Source organism: Erpetoichthys calabaricus, chromosome 1 (assembly GCF_900747795.2).
Source record: "Erpetoichthys calabaricus chromosome 1, fErpCal1.3, whole genome shotgun sequence".
NCBI lineage: Eukaryota > Metazoa > Chordata > Cladistia > Polypteriformes > Polypteridae > Erpetoichthys > Erpetoichthys calabaricus.
In genome coordinates, this window is record NC_041394.2 from 31641292 (window position 1) to 31668831 (window position 27540).

The 27540-nt window shown below is 40.9% G+C and overlaps 1 protein-coding gene and 1 long non-coding RNA gene across 5 annotated transcripts in view; both read left to right on the forward strand.

The window, feature by feature from the left end:
• Nucleotides 1-11622, forward strand: part of spint2 (serine peptidase inhibitor, Kunitz type, 2) — a 43144-nt gene extending 31522 nt beyond the window's left edge. For all 4 annotated transcript variants that reach the window (XM_051918890.1, XM_028797344.2, XM_028797345.2 and 1 more), the window contains 2 exons: nucleotides 8042-8095; nucleotides 10910-11622. In XM_051918890.1, the coding sequence (XP_051774850.1) occupies nucleotides 8042-8095; nucleotides 10910-11064 (209 nt within the window). In that variant the 3' untranslated portion in view covers nucleotides 11065-11622. The remainder of the gene's footprint in view (nucleotides 1-8041; nucleotides 8096-10909) is intronic.
• LOC127525901 (uncharacterized) overlaps nucleotides 1-27540 on the forward strand; it is a 508475-nt gene that overhangs the window by 333488 nt on the left and 147447 nt on the right. Inside the window, exon 2 of the long non-coding RNA XR_007933516.1 lies at nucleotides 22921-22951. This is a non-coding gene — a long non-coding RNA (uncharacterized LOC127525901). The remainder of the gene's footprint in view (nucleotides 1-22920; nucleotides 22952-27540) is intronic.

Sequence of the window (27540 nt, forward strand, 5' to 3'; positions counted from 1 at the left end):
CTTTTTTACATACATTTTTTATTGCTAGTATCTTTTTTTTTTTTTTTTTTTTTTTATATTCATAAATCATTCAAAATCAAAACATTTCAAGTAAATACATAATTTTAGTGTCGCTGGAAATGCGGCCGCTGCTTCTGTATCACCATTTGATGCTTCAGTAATCTGTATGTTATGACGATTGTTTTTAAATCGATGGAACCATCCTCGACTAGCTATGAAATTTTCACTGGTGTCGACTTTCATTCCAAATGTGGTGAAACAAAATGCCAGTCAAGTATATAGTCGTGCTGATTTGTCTGACAGAGTTGAGGCAGTTTGGGCAATAGGAGGACAAGAGAGTACATATTCTAGAAAATGCCAGAACCAGCTGCAGTAATAAATGTTGTTTTTTGACTAATGGAGTGTCCACTTTAAGCTTTTTTTTATCAGCATTGCTCCATGTGGCAAATTCTTATGTATCTGGCCTATACTTCCTGCCTTACACTATTTAGATAGATGCATGACCATAAAGACTGACAAATAAAGTATCTATCTATCTATCTATCTATCTATCTGTTTTAACTTTTTAAATTCTTTGACAACCCATTAGCAGCATTTGCATATAACCCCTAGGTGAAATCAACTCGCATAGAAACGAGGAAACGTATTGCACAATACAGCTGATTTCTTAAGAGACCCTCTTGTGAACCAAGGGCAGCAATCCCTGATCAACGGGCAGAATTCCCGGGTTGTGACCCAGCAGTTCAGAAACACTAGCGCAGGTGACCCACTGTGTACCACTTATAAACCAACAATGGTAACCCGTGACCCAACCTGTGACAAAATCCAGTGGTTGAGAAACACTGCCTTACACAGACCTGACGTGCAGCTGCCATGAGAGGTAGATGGTTTGTGCTACTCTGCCTCAGCAGTTGAAGTATGCACACTGAATGACCCCCACCAGACCCACATTGTCTGGTTGCAATGACCTATACACTTTGAGTGACATATAGCCAGCCCAAATGGAAACGGAAGTTTGTGCTTGACTGTTTTTAATACTAGACAAATGTTTGCTTTATCAGATTTGGTCCACACTTCTATATACATAGCCTCCTCTTTATAGAAAATGTCATAGCGAACATTGTCGCAAAGGTACCTGACAGATGTAGTAGCTATCGTGTTGGCATAATTTGAAAATTAGCAGGTTAATAGACATGCACTTGTCACACAACATGTGTGGATAGAGAGTACACTGACATCCATGGGGCTTGCATCCAATCATCTTTTACAGGTGGTGTGGCCTAAACAATGCTTCAACAGCCAGAGACTCGCATTGTTTTCATAATGACCTTTAAGTAACCAAAAATAGAACAAGGAGGAAGTAGCACATGTAATAAATGCCTGAGCTTTATAAATAAAAGAACAAAAGAAATGCTTGGGGGATTTTCTAACCAGGTCTACATTTAGAGTTTAAAATGAGAGGCAGATGCTTCATGGGCCCTAGGTGCATGGAAGACACACTGTCTGGGTTTGACCAGATTTCTCCAGAGGTTTTGAAAATGAGAATTATTTTGTAACTGTTTGCACACCTTTCAGCCCACTGGAACTGTATGCGATTTCCAAATCTGCAGTTGCAACATCTGAAAGTCCTAAACCTGTAATACGTGGGTTGTTTCTTTTAAATATATGTACTCTAAAGTTTAAAGATAAAAAAAGCTCTGTAAGATGTATTCAAAATTAATTCTAGATTGCTAAATCCTTCTAGATTGTATGATTTGGCACAGACAGCAGGAATTAGATTAAAATTTTCCATTTTTTTGTGAACTTTCAAACATCCATTTTCAACTATTTCACTTAAATGGGATACTAACACTACATGTTTGTGTAGGGAATGAAATTATAGTTTGGACCTTGTGAAACTGAATTTCAAAGTGTTCAGTGAGCAGACAATGAGAAGTAAAAGATGTAAAGTGGATGCTTGGTCAGGGATGAGGCATTCAATGGAGCTAGTTAGGTGTTTTGTGGTGGTGGTTAGAGCTACATTTCCTGTATCATAACTAGGTGGGACTCACTCACAACCCCTGCTAATCATAACTAGGCTGTTTTCATGGCTCGTATACTGTATTTGGAGTGTGTGTGTAGAACTGAAAAATGTAGATATTCTGTTCAGTGACTGGTTTTGGATTGAACACCAGTATGTAGTAATCTGTCAGACAACAGTACAAAGTACTATTTTTTTTTTTTTTTTTTTTTAATTTCTTAGATTAATTCCCACATCTTTAATATCCCACTGTAGGCTGAATTAATCTCTTTAATATGTCAAGTGTTTGTTCTCAGATTTGAATTATAAAGGAGGCCATTGTTTCCAGACCAGTACGGAAAATTATGTACAGAAAGGAGTTAAAGAAAATTGTAATTCTTGCAGCCATGATGGTCTTATCCACAGCCTGTAAATATAAAATGAATGTAAAACATTCAGGTAACTTGGGTCCCCCTTCCCATGGGCTCACCACCTATGGGAAGGGCCAAGGAGGTTGGGTGCAGTACAAGTTGGGTGGTGGCCGAAGGCGGGGACCTTGGCGGTCCAAACCTTGGCTACAGAAGCTGGCTCTTGGGACGTGGAATGTCTCCTTTTTGAAGAGGAAGGAGCCTGAATTAGTGCGTGAGGTTGAGAGGTTCTGGCTATAGTCGGGCTCACCTCGACACACAGCTTGGACTCTGGAACCAATCTCCTTGAGAGGGTCTGGACTCTCTACCACTCTGGAGTTGCCCCCAGTGAGAGGCGCCGAGTGAGTGTGGGCATACTTCTTGCCCCCTGACTTGGAGCCTGTTCATTGGGGTTTACCCCGGTGGACAAGAGGGTAGCCTCCCTCCGCCTTTGGGTGGGGGGACGGGTCCTAACTGTTTGCGCGTATGCGCCGAACAGCAGTCTGGAGTACCCAACATTTTGGAGTCCCTGGAGGGGGGGTGCTAGAGGGCATACCTTCTGGGGACGCCCTCGTTCTGCTGGGGGACTTCAATGCTCATGTGGGCAATGACAGTGAGACCTGGTGATTGGGAGGAATGGCCACCCCCCCCCGATCTGAACCCGAGCGGTGTTTTGTTATTGAACTTCTGTGCTCGTCACGGATTGTCCATAACGAACACCATGTTCAAGCATAGGGGTGTTCATATGTGCGCTTGGCACCAGGACACCCTAGGCCTCAGTTCGTTGATCGAATTTGTGGTCATGTCGTCGGACTTGCGGCCACGTGTCTTGGACACTCGAGTGAAGAGAGGGGCGGAGCTGTCAACTGATCACCACTTGGCTTCGATGGTGGGGGAGGATGCCAGTCAGGCCTGGTAGGCCCAAACGTATTGTGAGGGTCTGCTGGGAACGTCTGGCAGAGTCACCTGTCCGAAGTAGCTTCAACTCCCACCTCCGGCAGAACTTCAACCACGTTCCGAGGGAGGTGGGGGGACATGGAGTCCGAATGCGCCATGTTCCATGTCTCTATTGTTGAGGCGGCTGACCGGAGCTGTGGCCGTAAGGTGGTCGGTACCTGTCGTGGCAGCAATCCCCAAACCAGTTGGTGGACACCGGCGGTGAGGGATGCCGTCAAGCTGAAGGAGTCCTACAGCACCTTTTTGTCCTGTGGGACTCTGGAGGCAGCTGATAGGTACCGGCAGGCCAATTGGATGTGGCTTCGGTGGTTGCTGAGGCAAAAACTCGGGCATGGAAGGAGTTTGGGGAGACCATGGAGAACTTTCGGACGACTTCAAGGAGATTCTGGTCTACAATCCAGCGTCTCAGGAGGGGGAAGCAGTGCAGTGTCAACACTATGGTGGGGATGGTGCGCTGCTGACCTCGACTTGGGACGTTGTGGGGCGGGGGGGTGTTACTTTGGAGACCTCCTCAATCCCATTAGCATGCCTTCCAATGAAGAAGCAGTCTCGAGGGACTTGGAGGTGGGCTCCCCCATCTCTGGGACTGAGCTCACAGAGGTGGTCAAAAAACTCCTTGGTGGCAGGGCCCAAGGGGTGGAGGAGATACGCCTGGAGTTCCTCAAGGCTCTGGATGTTGTAGGACTGTCTTGGTTGACACGTCTCTGCAACATTGCATGGACATCGGGGACAATGCCTCTGGATTGGCAGACCGGGGTGGTGGTCCCCCTCTTTAAGAAGGGGAACCAGAGGGTGTGCTCCAACTACAGAGGGATCACACTCCTTCCCTGGAAAAGTCTATTCGCGGGTCCGTCAGATAGTCGAATCTTGGATTCAAGAGGAACAGTGTGGTTTTCGTCCTGGTCACAGAACAGTGGACCAATTCTACACCCTTAGCAGGGTCCTGAAGGGTGCATGGGAGTTTGCCCAACCAGTCCATGTGTTTTGTGGACTTGGAAAAGGCATTCGACCGTGTCCCTCGGGGAATCCTGTGGGGGGTACTCGGAGTATGGGGTACCAGACCCACTGATAAGGGCTGTTCGGTCCCTGTACAACTGGTGTCGGAGCTTGGTCCGCATTGCCAGCAGTAAGTCGAACCAGTTTCCAGTGAGAGTTGGACTCCGCCAAGGCTTCCCTTTGTCACCGATTCTGCTCATAACTTTTATGGACAGAATTTCTAGGTGCAGCCAGGGTGTTGAGGGGGTCCAGTTTGGTGGGCTCAGAATTGGGTCACTGCTTTTTGCAGATGATGATGATGTCCTGTTTGCTTCATCAGGCTGTGATCTTCAGCTCTCTGGATCGGTTTGCAGCAGTGTGAAGTGGCTGGGATGGGAATCGGCACCTCCAAATCCGAGACCACCCTTTCTGGCTGAGGACCATGGAGTGCCCTCTCAGGGTTGGGAGCGAGATCCTGCCCCAAGTGGAGGAGTTCAAATATCTCGGGGTCTTGTTCATGAGTGAGGGAAGAATGGAGCATGAGATCGAAAGGTGGATCCATGCGGCATCCGCAGTGATGAGGGCTCTGCATTGGTCTGTCATGGTGAAAAAGGAGCTGAGCTGTAAGGCAAAGCTCTCAATTTACCAGTCTGTCTATGCTCCTACCCTCGCCTATTGTCATGAGTTATGGGTAGTGACCAAAAGGAGATCGCGAATACAAGTGGCTGAAATGAGTTTCCTCCGCAGGGTGTCTGAGCTTTCCCTTAAAGATAGGGTGAGAAGCTCAGTCATCCAGGAGTTGCTCAGAGTAGAGACGCTGCTCCTCCACAACGAGAGGTGTCAGATTAGGTGGCTCGGGCATCTGATCAGGATGCTTCCTGGACGTCTCCCTGGTGAGGTGTTCCGGGCACGTCTAACCGGGAGGAGGCCCCGGGGAAGACCCAGGACACGCTGGAGGGACTGTCTCCCGGCTGGCCTGGGAACGCCTCGGGATTCTCCCGGAAGAGCTAGAAGTGGCCGGAGAGAGGGACGTCTGGGCATCTCTGCTCAAGTTGCTGCCCCCGCGAACCAATCTCGGATAAGCAGCAGAGGATGGATGGATGGAAAACATATATTCTATCCTATCCATTAGACCAGGGGTCCTCAATCACAGTCCTGGAGGGCCACAGTGGCTGCAGGTTTTTTTCCAACCCAATTACTTAAGAAGCACTTATTGCTCAAGTAACACTTCTTCTGCTTCACTTTAGTTGTCTAACTCGTTAAGATTTTGAACCCTTATTGCTTATTTTAGTCTTAAACAGCTGTTTTCTTGGTTTTTAATGGCTCCTAATTAGCATGCAAACGACAAAAGAGACCAGCATTTCTCCATTTAGCTTGTTGCCATTTACACAACTGTGTATTTATCACGCACTATTGGGTTTAATTAAATACTTGGAAGGAAAGTGAAGAGAAAAAAGTGAAGGACTGAGAATTACTCATCCATTTTAAACTTCAAATCATTTGGATGATATCCTTAGAAAGGGGAAGAAAATCTAGGATATGAGAATGACCTGACATAGCAGGGTTAAAGCACTAACAAGCCATGAAATTAAATTATTGGCAAGAATTGCTTTCTAATTAAGAAACCGGGTTAGAACAAAAACCTGCAGCCACTGCGGCCCTTCAGGACTGTGATTGGGGACCTCTGCATTAGACTATTAAATACTTCAATTGCATTGTTAATCTGCAGCTTTGTTCAGTCCTCCAGGGTATTAGAAGGCTTGAGTGCAGATGCCTCAACTTGGACAGTCTACTTTGAGTCCAGTTTACTTAACAGCTTTTGTGGAGTTTGCACATTCTCGGCATAACAGTGTGGATTTTCCCTTAATTTTTTTTTCTTCATTATGTGCAAGTGTGCTCTATAGTATACCCCACCCCCGACCCCACCATGCTAATTAAGATTGAACAGGTTCAGAAAGTGGTTGGACTAAATGCAGAATATTAGATTGTCTGTCTGTGTTGTAAGTTACAGAAATTCCATGTTCAGTGTAATTTTTTTTTTAAACCTGCATTAGGCAAAAATCTGCTCAAAAGGATAATCTTGTCCCATCTGTTTTCAATAGTTTATCTCCAAAAATCTTTCCAAAATCCTTGTAGAATTTTTTTCCTAGTTGCACCAAAAATATCCGTCTTGATAAGCTCCCATCTGGATCCTAACAATTTTGTAGTATGGAATATGCTCTCTTGAAGAGTGCCAAGTGATCTGCTACGAGCTTCTGGGAGGAGTGCTGCATTAATCTGCTGAATCAGATTGCAGCCTTCAAACGGAGTATCATGACATTTTTTTTGATTAGCTTGAGCAGTGGGTTGGCATTTGAGGCCCTGCCTTTGAGTGGTCTACGAACTAACTCGGGCAAGACTTTCAACGCCAGTTATTTCATTTCACTCGGCCCCTGTTACTTTCTGTTTGGGACCATTTGCCACTTTGCAGTATTCTAAGCAAGTATATAATATCCCTTTTATCACTGTTACGCAAATGATACCCAAATCTACCTTACACAGAAATCATATTGTACATATACTCTGCTGTTTGCTTTAGCTTCCTCAAATAAAATTTGTCATCCAACATTTAATATTTTCAATTAAACGTTCCAAAAACTGAGGTGATTTGTTTTTGCCCTTCCAACCTCCATTAATAGTATCATATGCACCCTAGGTCCAATAACTCCAGACATTTGGTCACACGTTAGAAACTATGGTATCATTTTTGATTTAAAAGTTGATAAGCTGAAAAATGCCATAATTAAAAGTAGGCTTTTTCTCCCCAACTTATGCCCATCATGAAGTTTGATTTCTGTCTTTTGATTTAAGTTTTTGTCCCATTTTTAGACTTCCCACTATATTAGTATTTGTCACTCATCTGTTTGGCCAACAATTCAAAATGCTGCTGCTTAAGTTTTGACTGGCACTAAAAAATATGCTATTTTACCGGTTAGCTTCTCTCTGGCTCCCTGCGAGTACAGGGTAGATTTTTATATTTTGTTTCAGAAGCTTTACACACACCAGCTCAAGCTGATCTCCCTGTCCTTCATCTTCCAGGCTTATATGATATGTTGACTGTTTTTTGCTGTCTGTTCTATGCATAGAATTAATGCTTGGGGGAGACCTTACCTTTGCTGCAGCTGGTCACTGCCCCCTCCTAAGAACTCAATGAATGACAATATTGAAATTGGCTTATGACAATATGGCTGTTAGCTTGGGAAAACATGAAAATTAAGTTTAAAAATTGGTTTAAAGCCATTTTTCTTATCAAGATCTGCTGGAAGTGTTGAATGTTTGAACCAAAAGCAGGTTTTCAGTTTTCTTGTCAAGATCTGTTCCAGTTTTGAAACTTTTGAACTAAGGTGGTGTGTGTCGAGATCTACCAAAAAGATTTAAACCTCTGGACTAAGCAGTTTTTCAGTCCAGATTTGCTCCAAAATATTATGCTTTGAAATAGTTAATATATTTAATCCAAATTATGCTTTTTAAAAAAGTTAGAGTAGAGGTGAAAAGTTAGCAATAAGTAAACATATTTTACACAAAAAGTATATTTTATGGATTTAGACAAACTGCTCATTTTAAAAGATGTATTGCACCTTCAGAAGGGAAAAGTTCTCTTCCCTTAAAGTATTAGATTTGAAAATGGTTCAGAGTGTTAATTTTTTTTTTTCTCTCTAAACAGCAGCTTACAATTACGATCAGCCAGGACACAATGTTCAAACTCATTACAGCAAAGGTAAGATGTCAAACATTGTAATTATTTTTCTTTCCTTTCACCACTCACCCTTACTCCTCTTTTTATGGTGTGTTGTGCACTGATGCATCTTTTTTTAATTGTTGTTGTCTCCTAATATTCCTGTTGAGAGTTCTAACCTCCAGGGAATGTTTCTACATGTGTGCTGTAGTAATGATCTGATTTGGGATACATATAAAATGTTTTGCCCTCCATGTTGCCATTCTGTAGCTTCAGCATTTAGTTACTTGGCTGTTAAGACAGATGGCAGTATTACTAGGAGCCGCCTCCCAAGGGGGTACTGTGTGCTACTTCACGGTGCTTTGCTTTAAAACCTTTTGTAGTGTCAGAGGTTATGGATGAAAACCTTACACTGTTTCAGTCCTGTGCTTGAACTGTGTAAAGTTTTCTGCTTAACAACTTGTATAATTGTTTCTTTGTTCAGTTTACAGTTGTATCATGTTGTTGGTTCTGGAGAGAGCTTTTTTTTAAAAAAATAAATGCATACATTCATCTTTAAACTGTTTGTTTAGACTTCTGTCGTCATTTTGCTCTTTGCTTTTAGGTAATGGCATTTAAATATTGGCTCTGACAGCTTCTAAAATATGCATCTCCTGATCCATTTTTACCACCATCATTGCAGTTGTTCACTAAGAGCAGGCACTTCACATAGATCAGCTTGAACTAAAAAAAAAGTAGGTGGACAGGTCTGTGCTGCTGGCCATTTTGGATACTCATGACGGGCATGATGCACTCTGTTCTCATAGGCCACCACGTGTGTAGTCTGTGAGGATTAAATTGTCTCTTGCTCGATCTAGTTACAGGAATTGAGCATCATTTTAGTTAATATAGCACCCTTAACTAACTTAGTACTGTAAAGAGCCAACCAGATTGCAGCAGAGAGATAAGGGTCTTAAATGTCTTAGTAGGTTTAACCCACTATGCCATTAACATCACCACCCCACAATACGTATAAGCTGGGACAACTGAAACCTTCTGTCAACGATCTTGATGTTTTACACCACAATTGCTGGTCACATACTGTGTACATTTTTTTTTGTTTTTTTTTTTTCCTCCCCCAGCTTTGTCAATTTGAAAATTTCAGTCGCGGCTAAAAGCCCCTCATCTTTTAGTAGTCATTTTCCAAAATGAATGTCTCCATCTTGTTTGATTTAATTTTTCCACAGTGTACTCTTTGATTTTTTTTGTTTTGGAGCTGCCTTGTTCTTTGTTTTTGTTTGTGGATTTAAGTTATCGTGTTTTCAGTTTATTGCTTATTTTATGTGTAAAGGACTGAATGCATATAAAGTACTCATCCCCTTAGAAGTTTCACATTTTTATTATACAACATTAAAAGACTGGATTTCATTTGGCTTTACTGACACAATGATCAACAGACTTTTTAATGTGAAAGTGAAAAGTGGTCTAAATGATCAAATATAAAACGATTGATCACATAAATGTTCAGACCCTTTAATGTGACACACTTTAATTGGTGCACCCAATTAGAATTCACAGAAATAGTTAAAGGAGATTGCATGTCTGTGTTTGTTGATTGTGGCCTATATGCCCCTACATGTGGAAAGAAGTCTGTATGGTAGCCTAACCTACCACTTTGAAGACCAAAGAACACTCTGAGATTTTCCTGTCTCGATCCCCTGACTTGTGCTTTTAAATCCCTTTTCACACACTTGTTCAAAATCACTGAATATCCCTCAGAGTCAAGTTAAGTCAGTCATTAATAAACTGAGTATTGCACAGGTGATAATCCACTTAGAGCAGACAGTCCATAAAAACTGATCATGCATAGGAAAAAGAGGCCATCAAGAGACCTTAGAACTCTGGGAGTGTTACAAGCCACAGTCTGTCATATCTCATCCACTGTACAGACAGTAACTGTTACCAATCAGACTTATAAGTGAGTATGAAAGAAGTAAAATGCACATGGGCCTCTTGGACAGACTTTGCCAGAAGACAAATGGGGAAACTCAAGTCTGCTGGAAGGCAGCTTCATGGTCCAAAATTGAGCCTTTTGTCCACGAAACTAAACACCATTTTTGGTGTAATACAATCACTGCACCTCCCCACCATAAAGCATGGTGGTGGCAACATCATTCTGTGGGGAAGCATCTCTGCAGCGGGCCCTGCAAGGCTTAGGAGGGCAGAGAGGAAAATGAATGCAGCAAAATGTGAGTAAATATTGGAGGAAAACCTATTGCAGTCTGCAGTAAACCTGTGCTTCAGGAGAAGTTTAATTTTCCTGCAAGACTTCCCCTAAGCATAAAGCCAAAGCTACACAGGAACAGCCTCAAAACAACATTGTTAATGTCCTGTATTGGCCAAGCCATGATCCACATCCATGTCCAGTTGAAAATCTGTGGCTGAACATTGAAAAATGGCCTTTCACTCCGTCTCCATGTGACCTTAAAGAGCTTGGGCTGTCTTACAAAAAATAAGAATGAGGAATAAACTGCAGGGCTCAGATGTGAAAAGCTGATAGAGACCTGTAAACGCAGGCTCAAGGCTGTCATGTCTGCCAAAGGCACCTACCAACATTGAACTGAAGGAGTGAATACTTTTGTGATCATGTATTTCATGTCTTGTGTGTGTTATTCATATACAGTAGGCCACTTTGTAGAAATCAGTTTTCACTTTATTAGTCTTTCTATTGAGCAGTGTCAAAAAAGCCAGTACTGTAAAAAAAAAAAAAAAATTTCTAAGGGGATAAATGCATTTTAATGGCACTGTAAGATTACTGAATATTCTTGAAATCCTGGGACACTCTTATTAACTTGTTCTTTGCCTTCTCTTCTGCAGTCGTCTTCCTTGCCGCTGTACTCTCAATTATGACGGTTCTGCTGGTGATTGGTCTGATCTTGATATCTGTGAAGAGAATAAAGTCTCACCAGGTCATTGTGAAAGAAGACAAGGAGGAGCTGCTGCCTGCCCATGGTCACAACGACTCAGCTTAGTCATGGTGATCAATGACTGGAGCCTGCCATCTTGTTTCTTTTTCTGTCTTTCTTTCTTGATTCACACTCCTGGCCTACCCATGTAAAGGAAACAAAAGGCCCATCTTTGTACTGTTATACTGTCAATAGCATGTCTGATATTGTACACTCAAGGAGGTGAATGTGGGCTGTTTTTCTTTAGATTGAACAAAAAAAAATTTGTCTGCGCAGTTTAAACATAACAGTGAATAAAACTGCAAATGGGTGTGAATGACAAAAAACAAATAGGAGTTACATACCTAAGGGATCTGTGATGGGATTTTGGGCTTGATTCACAAAGTGATTTGTTCCAAGGGAAGGAGTATTTGTTTGTAACTGAGCTCTGGAGTCTCTGTCTGCAAATGGAGTGGATGCAGACTAACCTCTGAGGTGCAGTGTTTCTGCTAATGCTTGCTTTGCAAATGCCTTCATTGCCTCTGCTTGACAAATTGTAGGAACAAAGCTTTAGCCTCTGTAGAAATTATGGTGCCCATGTTAAAATAATATAGGCTAATTTTATTATAAAGGATTTTTTTTTGCTTTTTGCAGACAAAATATTAATACCTTATTTAGCACCAGCAGTGCTTTGTCTTTTTAGTGGCACCTTTATTATGCAAAAGTGTTTTTCAGGATGGCTTTAATATGTGGATTTTTTTTCTTTGCCTGTTTTTGAATAGTGGGGTTATTTAGGATTGTCATTTAAAGTGTCATTTGTTTTTGTGTGTGTCCCCCACCCCATTTGTTGCCTAATAATTTTTGTCACCACTCTTCTCTCTCCATCCTTTTGTACATATACAACCTCCAGCTCTCTAATGGCTTTCCATTTGCTCCGTTGTCTGATTTCCGACGGTGTGTCTGTTTACCTTTCTTTTGCTACTTACGGGAAGTGGTGCTGCCCCTGAAGAAAGTCGCTCAGCGAGAAGGTTGCCGAGGTCCGCTGGACCTGCATGCCTCCTACCCGGAGCTCCACTGGACTGCTGGTGAAGAGCAAACGCAAGGCTTTGGCCACACTGTTTGGGTGCAGGCTGCTGACTTCAGTCTCCCTGATTTTTAAAGTAATGTTCTGGGTTTTTAATATTTTACAAATAAACTAACATAATCATCAAGTTTTTGTGTAATCACTATGGAAAATTTGCATCATGCTCTTATACTGTCATTTTTATTTTTCTTTAATTTTTGCCATGCATTATTAATGGTGGTTAACGTGAAAATAGGCATAGGTGGAACAAACACTTTCTTTGATATACCCGAATAGATAAAAATTGCAGGGGGTAAGGTGTGGAGACCTGGGAGGTCATAGATGATGAGCAAGATTTTGTTGTCCACCTCTTCATTCCAGGACAATAGATTTGGTGGTGTTCAGGTAACATGAAGGTATGGCTTTACCTGAATGACCACCATTCCATGATGATGGGTTGGAAGGTTCCACCTGTGCCTGCTAATCTTCTAGATTTGCGACATAAAATTGAGGAAGCTGTGGATTCAGTAACTAAAGACCAGTTGTGTGTGTGTGTGGCAAGAAATAGTCTACCGTTTTGATGTTTGTTGCACTACACATGGTGTTCATGTTCAGTGCATGCAACCTCAAGGACCACAGGACCAAACTTTGTCCGGTGATGTGTGGAATGTGTTTCTGTCTTAGAGCAGATTTCAAACAAACTGTATTTCATTTTGAATAGCCCTGTATATCCGAAAACCCCAATGTGAGTGACATGCAGTCAGATCTCAACTGCTGGGGTGGAGCGGCACCTTCAGATCTCCCTGACGGAGATTTAAATTTGTAAAGACATGAGACCCACAAAATTGTGTAGTTAGCTCCTGTGTTGGCAGAGGGTGTCTGGCAGGAATGACTACCTTGTTAACTGCCCTTAGATCAACACAGACTTGTAGTTACCCTGAATTTTTATTTATTTTTTTGCAACAACCAAATTAGAAATCCATGGGGCAGCATTACTAGGTTCTATAATTTCAGCCTCTAGGAGGCATTCCATCTCAACAGATCCTCCAGCACAGAAAGCCAGTATAATGGATGTGGTGGCTGGATGACAGGATGTACGGTGGGATCTAACAAAGGCTGATGATGAAAGGTAGAGAAAAAGCCAAGTCCATTAAAAAGTGATGGCCACTTTTGTTGCCAAGGGGAGCAAACGTTAAATACAGATCCATTAGTGTCAATAATTCTTTGAGTACTAAGAGAAGTGCTATAAAAATGCAAAGTGCTCTCCATACAGGGAGGACCCAGGAAGTGAACCCACAATCTCTTTACTAGAAAGCAGCAGCACTACCACTGTACCACTTCTACTTTCGGCTGCTCCCATTAGGGGTCACCACAGCGGGTCATCTTCATCCATATCTTTGTCCTGTGCATCCTGTTCTGTTACCCCCATCACCTGTATGTCCACTCTCGCCACATCCATAAACCTCTGAGGCCTTCCTGTTTTCCTCTTGCTTGGCAGCTATATCCTTTGCATCCTTTCCCCAGTATACACAGCATCTCTCCTCTGCACAGATAAATGGTAAAACCAAGACTATTAGAGATCCAGGCCCTAGAGGTTGGCACCATGGCGGGTGACTGCTCAGCTGAACCCACAATGTCAATCCTAGAGCTGGCATAGCCACAGAGAGTGGTGTCTGGAGCAGACAGCTGGAGATCCAGGAAAAGCGGCTTACTCTTTAGATTTAACAGACACTGTGGCCCTGGTATCTAGCAAAAGTGGAAGACCTACATTGCCTAGTTCCACTGTGCAAGTTTTAAAAGAGGTACGGTATGCCTGGGTGTCACATTTTGAATTTTCACACCACTTTAAAAAAATTAATTGTAATATTTGCAGTAAAAAAAACTGGCAGCTGTGGTTAAAAATACCGATGACAATATTTTTAGGTAAAAAAAAATGTTAAATTTACAGTAAAGTGCTGGCAGCTGTGGTTGCCAGAATTTTACAGTAAAAATGTGACGATATTTTTAGGTATAGAGTATGACTAGTAAATAACTTTTTTCTTTACAACACATTCCAATGGAAGTGAACATTTACCATAACCTGATATTCACGCACTGTAATAAATATGCCAATCAATAAACCATTAGAAAATGCTGCCAGGATCAAACATCGATGCACAGTTTGCATCAGTTAAATAACAAGCAATAGCAAACATGTATCATTTAATTATATACATTGGGATAGGGTTAGATTTAAGATTTATTTCAAGATTTAAGTAACTTATGGCACATTGTCTGGTGGAGAAAAAAAGTTTGCTTTTGTGGTCTATGGTGTCCTAACAGGTGTGCCAGCATATCAAATACAACCCACCATAAATCCGCTTCTATAACTTCAAATAACCATCAGAACGCGGGGAAAAATAAATCTGCTAATTATGTTTTAAGTTTTTTTTCCCACTTGTTCAAAGGTTTCACCAGGAACAATATGAAAAAGGGGGCGTGTCCGTATGCAAATATTGTAACTTCCGTGTTACTGAAACAGAGCATCACTGTTTTACGTTTTATAGTTGTTTTACCTTTGCTATTTAACAGTTTCACACTAAAATTTACAGCGATTTTTTTCAGTCTAATTGTAATGTAGCAGTAAACGGTATGTAGCATATTTTGAAGGTAGAAAAATATTGATTTTACAGAATTTGGCTGTAAAAAATAATGAAATGTATTGTTTAAGATATACGGCTAATTTTCAGTAGAACATCGAGTAAATTTCCATGTTTTCAGAAAAGGTATTTTACTTTCACCATTTTTTACAGTGTACGGTATAGCTTTATGAAGCTGTATATGGACTGTATAATACACAGCTTCAATTAGTGTGGTACTGCGGTGTCACCCGTTGTGCGGCTGTGTTTGGGTCCTAATTTGGGATCCTGAGGAAGTTTGTCGTGTGGTGGGTGTGACACCACACTGGATCAGTGCATGCTCCTAACCTCCTCCTCCTCTTATTATACAGTAAATAAATGTCTGTTTGCAATACATTAGAATAAAAATTAAGGTTTTACCATAAATTGAAATTCACACTATAAAAAACTTGGCCAATCATTAAACCATCAAAAATGCTGTCAGAAGCACAAACCAATAAACAGTTAGCATCAGTAAAATAACAGCATCCAGTAAAAACATGTTAGGCCAACTCATTTCATGCATTGAAAAGAATTTAGTGTTTAATGAAGTTACAGCATGTTATGTGGTGGAGAAGAGAAGTTTGGTTTGCGGTGTATGATGTATTACAGATTTGCCAGTTTATTAAAAATAACCCACCTATAAATAAGTTTCCATAACCTCAAAAAGCCTTCAGTACTCTGTTTACGGGGGTTTGCTCATTCTGTTTAAGTTTTTCTTTCCCCAAAAGGTGTCCAGGTCAGAAGGTCAACAAGGTAAAAGAGGGCGTTCCCTTATGTAAATATCATAAGTGTATGCAAATTTAGAATTTGGTGCCAAGTCCAAAAAAAAACAAAATGCTGAAGTTGTAATTGCATCCTACTCTCTATGGCAACCACACAAACTTCTTTTACGTCAGGAGCACATTAATTAAAAGTAATACTGAAGAAACAGCCCCATAAAGCCGGTGATCATTTTAAGTTCAATTAATGTAATGTAGGTGTTTAAAGTTACAGAATATATATTTTAGGTCACCATGAGACAGTGTATTTGAACAAACCAGACACAGTCAGCAAAGAGCAACTTTTCTTTGCACAGCTTGGTGTAGTAAATTTCCTTTCTAGCGGCATTATCTCGTTTTTGGTGCCATAGGTGTTGTTTTTTCACAGGAAAAGAATATATTTTTAAGGGTTAACAACGTAAAACTCGTAAATGGGTTTGTAAATTTAATTCTACTGTTTCTCTGTTACTGAAGCAGTGCTTTATATTTTATAGTTGTTTACGTTGTAAAATTAACGGCATTTTTTACAGTGCGATGCTGGAGCGGAACTACAAACTCTCGCGAGGTTATTGGCTTTTTTTTTTTTTTTTTTGCTGCGCTGGCATACTTGACCACTGGAAGATCAGCTCTGTGCTTTCGTAGCGTGTGATTCGGTGCCACAATTTCCGTAAAACTGTTGAGGTCTTAGAAGAAACTGTCGCTTAGGCTGACGCTGGGATTCTCGTTACAGTTGCCCGAGTCTTCTGTGCACTGCAGCCCTTGAGGCGCGTCTCCTGTCACTACTGAGGAAGCAGGAGATCATGCAGGAACATTTTAACGTATGGGCACTGCACCGGGGGATCCAGGAGCATAGGGACTTACGATGTTCTTGACTACATTCCCTGGAGACTTACGATGCTGGGAAAGAAGGCCCTGAGGCGGTGTGTCGAGTTTGGCGGCGAACTCCGCTGCAGATTCGATCTGGAATGCAATGTGGAGAGCCCGTGATAGTGTGAAATCATCCGATTCTAGCAAGAGCTTATCGCGGACTTTTGACCGGTTAGTGTGCTCAACCAATGCATGGTTGCCGTGTCAGGGGGAAATCAGGGCCATAGGAGGAATCATGATTCCGTATTTTTCACAACTTCACCACAACAAATACTTGATAAACGTATCATCCAGCAGTCCACAAGTACTACACTTTGCAACAGCCACTTGTCATTGCTCCACCTCTCTCTCGCAACTCATGTATAATTGGTTAGGGATAGAGGTGGTTTGAGATTGACTAGCCAATTGAGATATGCGTTCTTGTCCCGCCCATAGACATATATAGATAGACGCCGCATTCACTGTGTTGCCCAGTCGATACAATGCGTCAGCGCGTCCGCCATATTGCGAGTGGCAAAAGTGCCATTTAAACTAATACAGGTAGACATGGAAACCGGGCTTTCTGATGAAAAAACAATAACGTTTAAAACAGTATTGTTTACATACAACAGATTTTGGCGAATCGTTTAAATGCAACTATTTATATCCATTTATATACTAATAATGGGAATTATTAAATAATAATAAAATAATAATTATTAATAAATAATTCCTCCCATATAAGTAACATTTCTCGGACTGCCTTCTTCCATCTCCAAAACATTTCTATACTTTGTCCTGTTCTTATGCAACACAGTACTGAAGTATTGGTTAATGCCCGAGTCACCTCACATATAGATTACTGTAATGCTATTCTATCTGGCATCCCACAAAAACTTATCCATCGCTTACAACTTCTTCAAAATTCTGCTGCCAGGATAATATCCTACTGTTGTAAATCCACTGAAAACATTACACCTCTTCTCTCTCAACTTCACTGGCTCCCTGTTAACTACAGAATACAATACTAAATACCGTCTCTCCACAACCTCACTGATCTCCTCCAGACTTACACTCCTCTCGCTCACTTAGATCCTCATCTGCAGCTCGACTTTCTGTACCGCACATCAAACTCAGTTCTATTGGAGCTCGAGCGTCTCTCATAGTGCTCCTCAACTCGGGAATTCTCTCCTCTCATATACGTCAGCTCGATTCAATAACACACTTTAAAACTACCCTCAAAACTTATCTTTTCATACTGTCATACAAATTGTGAATTTTGCACTGTTACTGCCAGTTAGTTATCTTTGTTTGTCTTTCTTTTAACAGTGAAATTATGCACTTAATGATAAAAATAGACAATTTTATTGTATACAAATTGGTTTAATAATTTCTGAAAACATTTCACTCATTCCTCTCTCTCTCTCAATCTCTGTCTCTCTCACACACACATGCGCACACACACACAATGTGGTTACTTAAATATATACAGGATAGGATCTAAAATCCATGAAACAGAACTGTCTTACATAGCTTTTTGCAGTGCCACTCGCAATATGGCGGTGACGTTGACGTACGATGCTGCTGGTCATGAGACATCTAGTAATTCTATGTCTATGGTCTCTCCCCTGTCTGTACTGTTCCTGTTAATTTTCCAAACTTTATTACCATTGTTCAGAGTTCCTGCTAAGCAAACACACAAATCTAGGACTGGAATTAGTTTATGGTATTGTGTGAAGTTGTCGGTTTGACATTTCAAGATAAAAAAATGACTCTTTTCAGTATATGACAACTCCCAAAGCATCAAGCTACAGGCAGACATTCTGCAATACATGGAGCACAGAACCACAGTTTATAGGTAACATCATTATTATTTAAATTATTGTGTTTTGCTAATATGTGGTATAAAACTGCCAACAACTCAGTTTTAAAATCTATATAAAGTCAGGTATTTAGATATAGGAACCCTTGTTCACCATTTTTGTTCTGATTTAGCAAACATCACAAAATGGAAGTAAGTTTAACTGTACTGCATTTTAAATTTTAAATATTTTTATTCACAAAATTACAAGTATTTCTTTTCTTTTTTAAGATGGTTAACAGGGAGATGACAATACATGCTCACAAAAAGGATCTTCTAGCGCATGCAGAAAACACAGAAATATATACAGTGCATCTGGAAAGTATTCACAGCGCATCACTTTTTCCACATATTGTTATGTTACAGCCTTATTCCAAAATGGATTAAATTCATTTTTTTTCCTCAGAATTCTACACACAACACCCCATAATGACAACATGAAAAAAGTTTACTTGAGATTTTTGCAAATTTATTAAAAATACAAAAATTGAGAAATCCCATGTACATAAGTATTCACAGCCTTTGCTCAATACTTTGTCGATGCACCTTTGGCAGCAATTACAGCCTCAAGTCTTTTTGAATATGATGCCACAAGCTTGGCACACCTATCCTTGGCCAGTTTCACCCATTCCTCTTTACAGCACCTCTCAAGCTCCATCAGGTTGGATGGGAAGCGTCGGTGCACAGCCATTTTAAGATCTCTCCAGAGATGTTCAATCGGATTCAAGTCTGGGCTCTGGCTGGCCCACTCAAGGACATTCACAGAGTTGTCCTGAAGCCACTCCTTTGATATCTTGGCTGTGTGCTTAGGGTTGTTGTCCTGCTGAAAGATGAACCGTCACCCCAGTCTGAGGTCAAGAGCGCTCCAGGATCCAGGATGTCTCTGTACATTGCTGCAGTCATCTTTCCCTTTATCCTGACTAGTCTCCCAGTCCCTGCCACTGAAAAACATCCCCACAGCATGATGCTGCCACCACCATGGTGTTGGCCTGGTGATGAGTGGTGCCTGGTTTCCTCCAAATGTGACGCCTGACATTCACACCAAAGAGTTCAATCTTTGTCTCATCAGACCAGAGAATTTTCTTTCTCATGGTCTGAGAGTCCTTCAGGTGCCTTTTGGCAAACTCCAGGTGGGCTGCCATGTGCCTTTTACTAAGGAGTGGCTTCCGTCTGGCCACTCTACCATACAGGCCTGATTGGTGGATTGCTGCAGAGATGGTTGTCCTTCTGGAAGGTTCTCCTCTCTCCACAGAGGACCTCTGGAGCTCTGATAGTGACCATCGGGTTCTTGGTCACCTCCCTGACTAAGGCCCTTCTCCCCTGATCGCTCAGTTTATATGGCCGGCCAGCTCTAGGAACAGTCCTGGTGGTTTCGAACTTCTTCCACTTACGGATGATGGAGGCCACTGTGCTCATTGGGACCTTCAAAGCAGCAGAAATTTTTCTGTAACCTTCCCCAGATTTGTGCCTCGAGACAATCCTGTCTCAGAGGTCTACAGACAATTCCTTTGACTTCATGCTTGGTTTGTGCTCTGACATGAACTGTCAACTGTGGGACCTTATATAGACAGGTGTGTGCCTTTCCAAATCAGGTCCAATCAACTGAATTTACCACAGGTGGACTCCAATTAAGCTGCAGAAACATCTCAAGGATGATCAGGGGAAACAGGATGCACCTGAGCTCAATTTTGAGCTTCACGGCAAAGGCTGTGAATACTTATGTACATGTGCTTTCTCAGTTTTTTTATTTTTAATAAATTTGCAAAAACCTCAAGTAAACTTTTTTCATGTTGTCATTATGGGGTGTTGTGTGTAGAATTCTGAGGAATAAAATGAATTTAATCCATTTTGGAATAAGGCTGTAACATAACAAAATGTGGAAAAAGTGATGCGCTGTGAATACTTTCTGGATGCACTGTACATACTAGGGGGTCAAGCCCCCTGTGCCTTTGGCACCCAACCCCCAATTGCGGCCGGAATATTAGTAAAATCTGTAAATGTACAAAAGATTATTTATCGCAGTTAAAATCACAAAATTCTATAAATATGTAAAAGAAAAAATAATTATTATTTAATGGAGTAAAATCATGAAATGAGAATAAAATATTTACTATCTTAACGATTGGAGTATTCCCGTTAAACTGAGGTCCACTATGCTCAATGAGTATTTATAAGAGACTAAATAAATAATCCATTCATTTTAAATAGATAAAAAACTTTTTAAAAAAATTACTCATTTAAATAACAGGAAAAGGACAGTGATTCTTCGGGAAATTCAAGATTTAACCATGTATCTTCACTTGCACTGTCTCTGTTGACACTACCTACTGTATATCTAAAGCAACAGTGGGGAGAACATTCAGCACTGTTAGTAATTTGAAGATTAAGTCAAGGAACAGACTTTCAACTAAAACACTAAAAAGTTTTTTTTTTTTACATGTAAAATATGGCCTACAGTGGAGGAACCAAGACTGCAGGAGGTTTTGTCCAAGTAATCAGATGCTCGAAAAATTTACAAATCCAATATTGTATACAGAAAACCCCTGAAATTCGTGGGGGTTACATTCCTAGAGCACCAGCAAATTGTGAAAAACCGTGAATTTTGGATGTGGTCAAAAAAATGCCTATAAAAGCCTATTCTTATAGTTTAAACCCTAAATATGCCCACAAAACACTTTAATTTCATTTCAAAGTCAGCTTAATACATTACCCTAAAAAACATAGAATGTAAAGGTAGACCCGTATACTGTACAGTACTGTACTGCTATGTCTCCTGCAGTGCTAGAATGTAAAATGCCAATGTTACCCCTATATGTACTGCGCATTTTCTTTGGCATGCGCTGTCATTTTCTTTGGTATAAGTAGGGTAAATACATAATAATTTAATTTAAATAAAAATACAGTAAAATGTATGGGTACTCACCACTAATGAATGATATTGATTGAAGATGATGATTATGATGAATTAGCTGTGCAGTACGATGAAGGTATGTAATGAACATAGTGATTGCACAGCAAAGCAGTGGATTTACAGCTCCTCGGGTGGCTACTGCGGCATAACTTTTTAGTTCCCGGAGCAAATCCAATAGTTCAACCTTCTCCTGAAGTGTGTTAAACTTCTGGTGTTAGGTTCATTGCCAGAAGCTTTAGAAGGTGCAGGGTGTTTGGGTGGCATCTTAGGGCTTTAAGAAGAACAAAACGAAGATAAGAGAACGCTCAGTGAAACACTCGAGATAGCTACACGCGATAAACTGTTATGATGTGGGAATGCTGGGCTGCATCTGCTGGAGATGCATCACAGGGCAGCAACCAATCAGCAGCAAGGAGAAATGAATAATGCTCTCGGATTGGCTACTTTCACCCTCACAAGCTGTGTTTTCCTTTACGGTTGCTTTGTGTTCTCTCTACAGTGCAGTATTGCCACAAAAAAAGCCATAAAAAATTACAGAGGATATTTGCGGTTTCTGCTAACAATTATTAGTTAGGTTCTAAGGAAAAATCCGCAAATGACTAAGGCCTCGAACTCTAAACCGCGACTTCGCGGGGGTCTACTGTATATACCAGTTTGTCCACTGAAGATTGCTTGCACCATTTTCTGCGTGATTGCTAACAAATCTATTGTCCATTATAACAGAAATTAGCAACGTTACAATAGCTACCTTTTTTGAAGAAGCTAAATATGTAAACAGGTTAGTTGACTTATTTTGAATGATGGTTACCGGGGTCTTAATGTTTACTTCTTAAAATTGTTTCAGACTCCCCAGCTTGTAAGTTAAACTGAGAATGTGGCTTGTGTTCTATTATTATATTTTAGGCTGAACACTGTGTTCACTTGTACCATTTTGAAATGCATTTGTTCATTTCAGACCACAAATCATTGCATCACATGCTTAAAATGGGGTTTCTTATGAGAGTTTCATGTGCAATATGTTTAGTAAACTTTAATATTATTAAAGAGTAATTTCACTGATTTTTTTTTGTTTACCAAGTAAAATACTTTAACCTGATTTGAAAAACAATAACCTCCATGTAGAGTAGCAGTTCTTAACCTGAGGTCCGTGGACACCTAGGCGGTCCATGGATGGGTTTCAGGGGGTCCATGATGGTCAGATAAAAATTAACATTTATATTCACTATACAGCCCAGTACTGTTGATTTGGAGTAGACGTAGTGGTAGTGCTAGTAGAAAATGTAGTAGTAGTAGGTCTGTTTGAATTTGCACAAGAGGATTGTATTTCATAATCATAATGAGCGGCAATTACTTTTTGCTTTAATAGGGTTTTTTTTTAGATTGTTTACTTTAAAGTTTAATTTAACCAGATTGTTTAATGGAATCTCGGAAAGTGAGAGGATGCCTGAGGAGTGGAGAAGAAGTGTACTGGTGCTGATATTTAAGAATAAGGGGGATGTGCAGGACTGTAGTAACTACAGGGGAATAAAATTGATGAGCCACAGCATGAAGTTATGGGAAAGAGTAGTGGAAGCTCGGTTAAGAAGTAAGGTGATGATTAGTGAGCAGCAGTATGGTTTCATGCCAAGAAAGAGCACCACAGATGTGATGTTTGCTCTGAGGATGTTGATGGAGAAGTTTAGAGACGGCCAGAAGGAGTTGCATTGCGTCTTTGTGGACCTGGAGAAAGCATATGACAGGGTGCCTCGAGAGGAGCTGTGGTATTGTATGAGGAAGTCAGGAGTGGCAGAGAAGTACGTAAGAGTTGTACAAGATATGTACGAGGGAAGTGTGACAATGGTCAGGTCTGCGGTAGGAGTGACAGATACATTCAAGGTGGAGGTGGGATTACATCAGGGATCGGCTCTGAGCCCTTTCTTATTTGCAATGGTGATTTATCAGGTTGACAGATGAGATTAGACAGGAGTCCCCTTGGACTATGATGTTTGCTGATGACATTGTGGTCTGTAGCGATAGTAGGGAGCAGGTTGTGGAGACCCTGGAGAGGTGGAGATATGCTCTAAAGAGGAGAGGAATGAAGGTCAGTAGGAACAAGAAAGAAAACATGTGTGTGAATGAGAGGGAGGTCAGTGGAATGGTGAGGATGGAGGGAGTAGAGTCGGTGAAGGTGGATGAGTTTAAATATTTGGGATCAACAGTACAGAGTAATGGGGATTGTGGAAGAAAAGGTGAAAAAGAGAGTGCAGGCAGGATGGAATGGGTGGAGAAGAGTGACAGGAGTAATTTGTGACAGACGGGTATCAGCAAGAGTGAAAGGGAAGGTCTACAGAACAGTAGTGAGACCAGCTATGTTATATGGGGTGGAGACGGTGGCACTGACCAGAAAGCAGGAGACAGAGCTGGAGGTGGCAGAGTTAAAGATGCTAAGATTTGCATTGGGTGTGACGAGGTTGGACAGGATTAGAAATGAGGACATTAGAGGGTCAGTTCAAGTTGGACGGTTGGGAGACAAAGTCAGAGAGGCGAGATTGCGTTGGTTTGGACATGTGCAGAGGATAAATGCTGGGTATATTGGGAGAAGGATGCTGAGGACAGAACTGCCAGGGAAGAGGAAAAGAGGAAGGCCTAAGAGAAGGTTTATGGATGTGGTGAGAGAGGACATGCAGGTGATGGGTGTAAGAGAGTAAGATGGAGAGGACAGAAAGATATGGAAGAAGATGGCCTGCTGTGGCGACCCCTAACGAGAGCAGCCGAAAGAAGAAGAAGAAGAAGACTTTAATGTTTAATAATACTTTGTGTATGTCATATATGTATGAGACAATCAAATATCCATAAATAAAGTACATTATATTCATTGCATGCAAAGTTGTGTTCATGTGAATATTTCTGTAGAAGGGGGTCCATAGTTTTCATCAGGTTCTTAAAGGGGTCCATGGCACAAAAAATGTTAAGAATCACTGATGTACAGCGAAAACAGGCCTAAATATTGAAAGTCTGAAAGAACTTTAGTTTAAATGTACTTGTACAAGTGACAAACTGTTTCTTTACTTCACAACAGCGCTCAGTTTTTAGAAACCGTATTTATTAAGCATGTCAATTAGTTTATGGAAATAAGCAAAGAAGTATTAAAATGGGGTTTTAGCTTGCTGAAATTATATAAACTGGCTAAACCCCTTGACTTTAGCCACGTATTGGCAAACCGAGTCTCCTGCCTGCTCTCACCGTTTACAAAACAGGATTCAGCGGAGGATAACCAGTTCACGAGCAGGAGAAGTGCATCTCCAAGATAGTCACAGCAGCAGAGTATGTGGCTGTGTCCCCCAAAGTCTTAAACACGCGCTGTCCCTCCGTTGCCAGAAAGGGTAGGGGCAAAGCTCTATTGCGCTCATCCGGTGCCGGTGCTAGATTATTCTGTGCCCTACACCAAGCCAATTAGTGCACCAACCGACTCTGCATTCGCTAACCCATGGAGAAGTGTCCAGCTGTAGTCTGGAGAGTTTTAGGCCTTGGACGGATCCAAACACTTCAGACACTATGAGGTCCGATGCCCCCTTCTGGAGCCATTCCTCTGTTTCGCTTAATAGAGTCCGGCTGCAGTCAGGACAGATTGAGCTACCTGAGACATTCTGAGGCCCATAAGATGACACCCCTAAAGGCTGCATCTCTTTTGACTCCACCTACTTTCCACGCCCCCACCCCTGTGTTTGTGCTAAATGTACTATTATAGTAATGGTGGCAAGCTGAACGTGTGTACAAAAAATATTTATTATAAATAAAAAAAAAGCTTTGTCAGGATCAACTGTCGTGCTAATATAATAAACGTCTTGAGGTCACGAGCCATCATCCGCAATGGGTATGCAAAGCCGCTCGGCTAACAGAGAAGGACTTAGTTGGGCGATTCAAACGACTATACCTCTTCGTACTTCTGAAGGCGAGTGCATCATTCATCTGGAGCATAAACTCCACCACGATTAATGCATCGTTAACATGATTTATTAAAATTTTGTACATCAGTAATAATGCAGTACTAACGACACAGAGAGGACCACAAAGACAGTAGTCTGAAGAGCTCCTAAACGTCCAGCGCGTAGTATGGCATATTTTGACTGTTCACACAAATGATATGATATGATTTATTCCATTCAGAGTAGGTAAGAATATGTAGTGTTAATCGTAGCTGAGTGCAGCATATACAGTAATTTATTTTTCTTTGTCTTCTTCCTTAGCATTTCCTATTTTTATATGGGGTCGACCTTCTGATTACCAGTGTGGATCTTTAGCCACAGAGCCACTACTCCATTGAGTGCAGCATATAACTAACGTATTAAAAATTGCAGCCTCATGAATGAGTAACGGCAAACGCAGGTATAAAACGTAAACTATAAAATACAAAATGTTAAGATTTTTGGTTCAATTTGTGTCTAATATATGATACCAAAACAACTGCTTCGGATGCAGAAGTGAGAGACCTCGATAGTTTAGAAGTTTAATAAATGCTGAATACACGTTTGAGTGCAGGAACTAAAGGGAATTGAAATCGTCATGAGGGGCGTGTAACATAGGCGTCAGTTCACCAGCGAAACAGGGGAGTGGCTCCAGAACTGTCCAGTAGTGATGGGAAGTTCGGATCATTTTACCGACTCGGACCTTTGAGTTTCGTTCAGCAAAATGAACGAATCCTTTTTCGAGTCATTTCGTTCATTTTAGCAAAATATAATTAAAATGTTACCTGTTACCTCCCTAACACATCTACTGCTTACACAAATGTTGATCACACTACAAACAAGACAAAACTATAATGCTATAAGAAACAGAAAATATTAATTCATTGTTTACCTGGGTCTTTAGTCTATGATTCGCTCACCTCGCCTCTTATCTGACAAGTTTTCGGGTTTGAGTCGTTCGTTCATCACGTGACAGCCCCATAAGCTTAACCAATGCAGTCTGAGCCGGAAAGAGAATTGATTAGTTCATCTCTCGAGTCTTTCGAGTCGTTCGTTCTTTTGTCACGTGACCACTTACCGGCTCAGTACCTCAGTCAAATACTAACGTAAAATTCCATTTGTTGTATGTTGGATTGTAAATGACTTTAACTCTCCAGTTTTTATTTCATTTTGGGTTACAACTTGAAGTTTAACTTATCATAACCTTAATATTTTAAACTAACCTTATTCATTCAAATTCAAAATGTTATTTGCTTTTACTTTGTCATTATGTCCTTTTTGACCAATCTTTTTATACAAATATTAGATCAATATGTTAAGTCTGCATAGGAAAAACAATTATTATACCAGGAAACTCAAAATTGGAGTAAAAATGAACACTGCTATAGAATAGTGTACGATTATTAACTATAAGTACTTTGTAATTGTAGGCTTGGATTATTTTATTATGTAGCCTAGTGTTTTATTGTCTTTGTCTATCAGTAAAGTAAACAAAGGACAAATTAATCAATAATCTATTTGTAACAGGATTATTTATTTATAAAATAACACACCACAGATCCTCAAGAAACAGTAACAAAATCATAGTGACAGAAATTGACAGACCTTTTTTATTTATAAGAAAATGCGTTTTAGATATTTTTGATAATTTTATGATAATTTCTAAATATGATCCAACATACAACAAATGGAATTTTACGTTAGTATTTGACTGAGGTACTGAGCCGGTAAGTGGTCACGTGACAAAAGAACGAACGACTCGAAAGACTCGAGGAATGAACTAATCAATTCTCTTTCCGGCTCAGACTGCATAGGTTAAGCTTATGGGGCTGTCACGTGATGAACGAACGACTCGAACCCGAAGACTCGAGAGATGAACTAATCAATTCTGTTTCCGGCTCAGACTGAGTTGGTTAAGCTTATGAAGTTGCGCAAATGAGCATGCGCGACTGAACGAATCACTCCCATGAGACGACTCGTTCTTCCCGACTCACATTAAAGATTCGTTCAAAATGAACGAATCGTTCAAGAACGACCCATCACTACTGTCCAGCTGCCGTCAGGACAGTTTTAGCACTTCAGACACTATGAGGTCCATAAATTGAGGACCCTTCTGGAGCCATCCCCCTGTTTCACTGGTGAACTGACGCCTATATTACAGCATATTACCCTCAGAAGCACAAAGAGGTATTAAAGTAGTCGTTTGAGTCGCCCAGCTATGACCTTCTCTGTTAGCCAAGCGGCTTTGCGTACCCGTTGCGGATAGCTCGCGACCTCGCAGCAAGTACAAAGAGACGTTTATTACATTAGCACGATAGTTTATCCTTATGATGCTTTTTTATTTTCAATACTTATGTTTTGCACACAAGTTCAGTCTGCCACCATTACTATAATAGTACATTTAGCACAAAAGTGTACTGCAAACACGGGGGTGGGGGTTTGGAAAGTGGGTGGAGTCAAAAGAGATACTGCTGAAAGGGGCGTCATCTTACGGGCCTCAGAATGTCCCAGGTCACTGAA